This window comes from Microtus ochrogaster, chromosome 15 (assembly GCF_000317375.1).
Source record: "Microtus ochrogaster isolate Prairie Vole_2 chromosome 15, MicOch1.0, whole genome shotgun sequence".
Taxonomy (NCBI): domain Eukaryota; kingdom Metazoa; phylum Chordata; class Mammalia; order Rodentia; family Cricetidae; genus Microtus; species Microtus ochrogaster.
The window spans coordinates 11,088,698-11,096,600 of NC_022017.1; the positions used below are offsets into that span (position 1 = coordinate 11,088,698).

Sequence of the window (7,903 nt, forward strand, 5' to 3'; positions counted from 1 at the left end):
TATTGCTAGAAGTCTTAGCTGGGGTCATCCTTGTGGAATCTTGGGACTTTCTTTCTCTAACCCCATAGTGGCTCTATCAAGATCTCTCTTCCATCACTCTCCACTCCATCCCTCTTGTTCTCATCTCCCACTGCCTCCCTACCGTTAATTCTTTTTGTTTGTTTCTCTTTGTTTGGTTTTTCAAGACAGTGTTTCTCTGTGTAACAGCTTTGACTGTCCTGGAACTCGCTCTGTAGACCAGGCTGGCCTTGAAATCACAGATCCACCTGCCTCTGCCTCCCCGGTGCTGGGATTGAAGGCGTGTGCCATCACTGCCCATCCTGAGTTAATTCTTATATTGCATCTGTGCGCTTCAGAAGCCACTCTGTGTTTTCCTGTGTTTCATTTTTCCTCTGTGTTCTTTCTCTGGCACTTCATATGGAAATGTCTGCATACAGGAAACAGGATGTTTTCTATCTGGACATAGTTCATTGTGGTCTTCCTTTCTTTCTGTAAACTACCGTAGAGACTGCTTGATTTCATAAATACAGAGTCAAGATGCTTTTCAATTTATATCTTAAAATACATTTGGAAAAAGCCCATATGGTAACTGTTCTTTTCAGTAAGTGATAACACGAGCCCATTATTTCCCATCTGGGTGAAGAATGAGGGAAGGCTGTGGTAATGCCCAGGAGCCACTAACAGGTCTTTGAGAGGTAGCATCCAGCTCAAGATGATGCTTCTGTGTTAAGAAAGGGAAATTGCACCGTATGGAGTATTTTGGGTTTTTTAAAATATATTTATTTATTTATTTATTTATTTATTTATTTATTTATTTATTTATTATGTATACAATATTCTGTCTGTGTGTATGCCTGAAGGCCAGAGGAGGGCGCCAGATCTCATTACAGGTGGTTGTGAGCCACCATGTGGTTGCTGGGAATTGAACTCAGGACCTTTGGAAGAGCAGGCAATGCTCTTAACCACTGAGCCATCTCTCCAGCCCCCCGTATGGAGTATTTTGTATCTGATTTATTTTTCTATTTTCAGTTAATGAAGTGTGTGTGTGTGTGTGTGTGTGTGTGTGTGTGTGTGTGTGTGTGTGTGTGTGATGAACTGTGGAGTTAATGTCCAAGTTACTCATTTGCTTGGCTATGGATATGTCGATTCTTTCAGTTTTTTTTTTTCTCTTCAGTAAAGACTGCTGTTGTTTCCATTTTTTCTGTGCACACTTAGTCGGATGTGTATGTAGAACCAGAAATTTCAGATTGTAGGTATGCATTCTGTTTTTCTAAAATACCCATCATAGCGAAGCCAATCCTTTGCATCATACTTTTCCTGGAGTCTAGTTTTATTATTATGTTGTCTGAGCCTGTAGTCACCTCTATGACTTTAACACTAGGTAGCGCTCTGAACTCAGGTTTGCCTCAGTTCTTCTATGAATTTAAAGCCATATAAAATAGGACCAGGATAGCAACTTCAGGAACGTAAGGCTATCTATTGCTCCTTTAGAGACCCTAGTCATCTAAAGATGAACTTGAATGAGACATTCTTTGGCCTTTAATATGAGTTCCAGGTAGGATACAGATTCATTTTTAAATTTCTTTTAAAAATTTACATAGCACAGATGAACCTCTACCCCAGTGAGCAGCAGCTGTCCTGGTCTTGAATAATATAGCCTTATCATCTACACCTCTTTGTCTTTATTTATAAGATTCCAGGGTCTAGCTATACTTAGTTTTGTTTGTTTGTTTGCTTTTTATTTATTTATTTTGTTTATGATACAAAGTCTTTGTATATATCCCTGATTGTCCTTTAACTCACTATGTAGACCAGGCTGGCCTCAAACTCAGAGATCCCCTGCCTCTGCCCCCCAAGTACTGGGATTAAAGGTGCTGCTGTGCTCAGCTGATCATTGATATTTTTGTTTCATTTGATTTTTTTCTTTAATATAGTATGTCAGGTATGCCAGGTTGGCCTTGCATTTGTTTTATACCTGAGAATGGCCTTGAGCTCCTCATCCTTCTGGGATTTTGGGTGTTTACCCTGCATTTGTTCTTAGTCGGTGTTGGGGATTCAACCTTGAGCCCTATGTCTGCCAGGTAAATACCCTGCCAACTCGGCTGCATCTCCAGCCCTGGTGTTATTTTTATTTGTTCTAAAATGATGTCATATACAGTGGCATAATTCAGTAATGTTGAGCACAACCCCACTGCGGTGTGGCTGTCACCAGTACTCTTTGTGAAGTGCTCCTTCCTGTAGCACTGAAGCCGTCCACTTCCTGGTGACTGTCTCCAGACTATGTTCACAGAAGTTTCATGGTGTTACCATCTTTGCTTCCTACCTCGGTTTTAAGGATCATGAATATTTTTCAGCATCTTCTATACTCTGCGCATTTGACACAGGTCAGATTTGGAATTTCTATTGTCTGATCTTTTATAGTACACATCTCATTTTTCTGCATCTTATGTTTTTACTACCAGGACTTGGTTGTGGTGGCTCAGGGGCAGGAAAGGAATGGCTCAAGAAGTATTTTAGAGTGGGGGTGCTGGGGCACTGGAGATAAGGCCATCTTTCTTTGAGGCCTCCGCCCTCTGTGTTGGATTCTACCTTTTGCTGCTCTGGGAGCTTGTGTTCTGAGGGCCATGTGCCCTCTGGGTCCAAGCTCCTGGCTTGTGAAATTAGGATGAGGATGACATCTTTCTCATTGGACATCTATATAATGAAAACATGCTCACAAACAGTGTGTTACCTGCATTGTGTCCAGCGTCCTCTTTTTTTTCTTCCTTAGTTAACTTTTAAAGAAAAGATTGCTTGTTTTTGAGACAGGGTTTCTCTCTGTAACAGTCCTGGTTATCCTGGAACCAGCTCTTGTGGACCAGGCTGGTCTAGAACTCACAGAGATCCGCCTGCCTCTGCCTCCCGAGTGCTGGGATTAAAGGCGTGCGCCACCATCGCCCGGCTTATTTGTTTTTTTGAGACAGGGTTTCTCTGTAGCTTTGGAACTTGTCCCATAACTATCTCTCTTTTTTTTTAATTACAACATAGTTTGGCCAATAGCTTATGCATATTTCTAGCTAGCTCTTACATCTTGAATTACCAAATTTTTATTAATCTGTGGATCACCAAGAGGCTGTGGCCTACTGGTAAGGTTTTCTGGCATCTGTCTCATTTGGCAGCTACATGGTGTCTCTAATTCCATCTGCTCTCTCTATCTCTGTTCTGATTTCCCACCTTGCTTTACTCTGCATAACTATCTCTTGTAGACCAGTCTGGCCCCGAATTTACAGAGATCTGCCTACCTCTGCCTCTTGAGTGCTGGGATTAAAGGTGTGCACTGCCACTGCCTGAATTCTTTTTGGTTTATTTATTTATTATGTATATAGTGTTCTGCCTGCATGTACATCTGCAGGCCAGAAGAGGGCACCAGATCTCATTACAGATGGTTGTGAGTCATCATGTGGTTGCTGGGAATTGAACTCAGGAAGAACATCCAGTGCTCTTAACCGCTGAGCCATCTCTCCAGCCCTCTTTTTGTTATTTTTAATTATATATGTGTATGTCTGTTTATGGATTTGTGCATATGAGTGTATGTACTCACAGAGAGCAGAAGTGTCAGATTTTCCTGGAGATGACTGTAAGCCACCTGACATGGGTGCTGGGAACTGAACTCAGATCCTCTGGAAGAACAACACATGCTCCTGATCACTGAACATCCCTCCAGCACCCCCTCCCCCCCTTAAATTCATCATCATTATTTGCTGAAGCTGGAGATTGAGAAATGAATCTGTAAGCCACTGTGATTTAATATTTTGTAGAAAAGAGGGTGTAATTTACAGAAAACACAATCTGAGCAGAAGGCAGAGCCCTTTGAATTCTGTTCCCAGGGACTCGGTATTCTGTGTCACAGCTGTCCCCAGCTGCTGGTTGGGGCCTTGCCTACAGCTCCCCCATATCTCTTACTGGTACTGTGCTTTCACGATGACTTCTTTTGAATGAGCTAGAAAGCAATTCTTTTTAAAGGTGACCGTCTTAGAAAGTCGACTATATTGGGCAAGGCAAGCGTATTGGGTAGGGAGGGCAAGTGCACATGCAATACAAAGAGCTTTTTCTAAATTCATGTACAGAGAACTGAGCACTCTCAGAGTGGGGGCACCATTTAGCGGTGCATTAAGACAGGATAGATGTCTCAGATGGTTTTGTCTGTGGCTCCTGCTTAACTGTGGCATTTCCTTAATTCCATTGCTGTGGACTCTGCTCTGCTTCCCCTAACCTTGCAAAGTTTGCAGTACACTGCATTTCAGCGACATAAAAATCCCTTATAACTTTTTATTGGTAAAATGTTACTTGGGAATTTTTTTCTCCTTCAGAGCAATGGTCTTATGCCATGTCCTCCTTCTACAAGAGGACCAAGTGAGGCCAGGTCCCCTGAGACCGAGACGTCAAGGTAGATGTGGACAGGATGACTGGTCTAGGCTGACAGGGACTAAGCCATCTTGTTTGTTTATTGCAGCTGCTCAAATGGAGGTTAAGAAGCCCTTTATACTCTCTTCCATGAGGCTCCCTCTTCTGGATACCAACAATAAGGTAAAGTGGGCAGATTAACGTGGCCATTGTTGGCATAGACCAGTTTGGCTCATCACAACCAACAGAAGAGTGGCGAGAACACTGGAAGTGCCTATCCTAGTCTGTGGGTGCAAGCAAGCAGAGAGAGGAACACATATAGTGTGAACAGGCTACCTTTCCACACTGTTAGTGAACCATTAGTGAATCCAAGCCACCTCAGGATTGGGACCTGTCATAGACCCAGAGGGCTCCAGCACCACCCTGAGGTTCGCTATTCCCCAGAAGGACTCAGAACTCAGGCAGCTGGTATACCCCTCACTTACTGCAGGGATTGTTTAAATCAGCTGGGGAGCTGGGTGTGGTAGCTCATGACTGTAATCTTAGCATTTGGGAGTCTGAGATAGGAGAGGAGTTCATGCCTATCCTGGGCTGCATAACGTATCTCAAAAACAAAAATCAGCTGGAAAACAGCCCTTGGGACAGAGTGCAGGCATTCCCAAACCTGCAGCTTCCCATTGCCGTTTATGGACAGGGCAATAATGTGTGACCACACATAGGAGTATTGCCAATTAAGGTCATTCCTTAGTCTTAGAGTCCTGAGCCTTTAGCCCTGGTATGTGGATGTGCTGGGCTGACTGTATGACCTCACTCAGCTTCCGGTCCTTCTGTAACTGGGACTTTAACCATGTAGCTTGCAGGCTCCTACCTGAGGCCTTTTACTGTGGGAGGTGACCCTGGCCCCAGATCAGGAGACATTCTCACCAAGTAGGATATCTCAAGGGTTCCCAGGAGTCTAGGAAACAGGTCAGACTCTTCTTTGGGCAAGGTAGATCTTTTCCAGCCCTCTGAGCACTATTCCCTTGAGCATGGCCTGCTTGCTCAGAGGCAACAGGATGCTAGCCTTCCCTGAGAGCTGCTGCAGCATTGTGCAACTTCCAGGGACCTCCTATGTATCTTACTGTTATTGACAGCCTTCAGACCTTTATATCCTGGCACAGTCTTCCCTGATATACCTGTGACAGGGTCCAAACAATACGATGTTCACAGTGTCAAGTGGGCACATACGTGCTCAGACTGGGCACTTGACTACCAACCCAGACCACGTTGTTCCCATAGATAGCCACAGCAGATGAGTGTGACATGGGAATACAGGGTGGTAATCTCAGGAGACTTCCTTGGGGCAGCTGCATTTGATCTGACATTCTAGGAAGCAAAAACATTCTCATGGGTCTGAAGGCTCCTGAGAGTGGGCCCCATGCAAGGGGCTAAGACTAGGGGCAGAGGCCAGTGTCTGGTTAGGGTATGGTGGACTAGAGGAGACACTGGCCCTGAGTAAATATCACTGATTTTAGCTACTGGGGCTTGCTATGCATGCTCAGAACTAGGAATGATTGGGTGGTAGTTAAAGGTCTGAGAAATATGGCCTGGGGGATGGACCAAACAGCCAGGAAATAAGGGTATCACGTACAAAAGGAGCAAGCCCTGAAGGACACCAGCCCTATAGCTTAAGGCCAGATGAACAGTGCAGATTGGACAGGTCTGTTAGGCACCAGGATGCCATGAATGTAGGGTGGGGAGGTAAGCCTGGAGGACAGGGTGGTTTGGAGCAGCTGTTCAGCAGAGCTCTTTTCATAGCCTTGAGGATGAAGGCTGGTAAAAGTGCCTGAAGGAAGGCAGTTGGTGAGATGAGGTAACTTCTGAGGAGCTGGGAGGAAGGCGAGAATGTATGTGGGGTAGCAGGAAAAGAGGCCTTCTTTTGAGAACTGCATATGTTACATGGTGGCTAAAAGGCTGCTAGCCGAGGGCTGAGCAAACTTGTGTAAAGCCAGGTGTTAGGTACCACAGCAGGTGTGGGTCCGAGTGTGCGTGCAGATATCCATACCAGTGTGCCTCTGAGTCTAGATGCAGATGCAGTTGTAGGGACAGTTGTGGTGTGGGTATATATGGGCATGGGCACCGATACAGATGTGGTGCACATAGAGATGTGGGTGCAGGCATAGCACAGGGCCAGGTGTGTGCCCTGTGCCCCTTCCTGACCTTCTCTTGGTTCTGGGCAGGTGAAACGGGCTGTGGTGCAGGTGATAAGTGCCATGGCCCACCATGGCTACCTGGAGCAGCCTGGAGGTGAGGTGATGGTTGACTACATTGTGCAACAGTGTGCTCTGCCCCCGGAGGAGGTAAGGACTACTACCAACAGACCCACCTGCTTCTGGATCTGTTGGATGCCAGGCTCTTTGGCCGGTGTATCTCTTGAGCACTGTTAGCACTGGTTACCAAGAGCAGCTGGCCTGGTAGCAGGTGGCTATGTGTGGGCTGAGGTTCCCTTTGGTTTCTGAGTCAGGGTCTCTTCATTTCTTGAGTCCACTCAACAGATTTCCAACTCAGAAGCAGAGGCAGAAGACAGAAACTTTATTCTATTTAATTCTTTTCTATTTTATAAGTTACTAAACACACCAGTTTCTTTTGAAGGAGAGCAAGGTAAGACCAGATAGAGTAGATTGCAAGCAGTGGTGGAGGCGCATTGTGCTGGTCTGCTGTGCATAGGGTCCTGGGCTCTCTAGTGAGGAGATGTTTGCAGGTAGAGCACTTATACACTAAAGTTCTTGGGTTGCCAGCTCTGGATTTGCTTTCTTGGAGTTAGCAAAGCTAGATTGTCCTAAGGTCAGTTCAGAATAGAGACATGTATTAGTTCTTTTCTATTGCTATGATAAAACACCATGACCAAGGCAACTTAGTTAAGGAAGGGTTTGTTTGGGCTTCTGGTTCCAGAAGGATGAGTCCATCGGGTAGAAATACAACAGCAGTGGCAGGCATATTGGCAGGAACAGGAAGCTGAGAGCTCACATCCTCAACAGCAAACATGAAACAAGAGTGAACAGGAAGTGGGGCAAGACCACTCAAAGCCCACCCCCAGTGACTCACTTCTTCCAGCAGGGCTCCACCTCCTGAAGGTTCCACAACCTCCTCAAACAGTGTCATCATCTGGGGACAGGAGACATTTCTTACTCAAACCACCACGTGTGACCACCTTCTGCACTCTGTCACTGTGGTACACGCAATACCTCAAACAGGACTACTGTGTTTATTCTTTTAAAATATAATTTTAAAAAAATTAGGGCTGGAGAGACCATCCGTCAGTTAAGAACTGACTGCCCTTCCAGAGGTTCTGAGTTCAATCCCCAGCACCCTCATCGTGATTCATCGTCATCTATAACTGTAGTTCCATAGGATCCAGTGTCCTCTTCTGGTATGCAGATGAAAACATTCAGATATATAAAATACATTCTTAAAAATTTAGATTTAGGGGCTGGAGAGATGGCTCAGAGGTTAAGAGCACTGCCTGCTCTTCCAAAGGGCC

General features: G+C 45.2%; 1 protein-coding gene across 5 annotated transcripts in view; it reads left to right on the forward strand.

Moving 5' to 3' along the window:
• The window catches only part of Mroh1 (maestro heat like repeat family member 1), a 70,744-nt gene that overhangs the window by 35,581 nt on the left and 27,260 nt on the right, over positions 1–7,903 (forward strand). For all 5 annotated transcript variants that reach the window (XM_026782543.1, XM_026782542.1, XM_026782541.1 and 2 more), the window contains exons 13-14: positions 4,493–4,566; positions 6,603–6,722. In XM_026782543.1, coding sequence (XP_026638344.1) covers positions 4,493–4,566; positions 6,603–6,722 — 194 coding nt within the window. The remainder of the gene's footprint in view (positions 1–4,492; positions 4,567–6,602; positions 6,723–7,903) is intronic.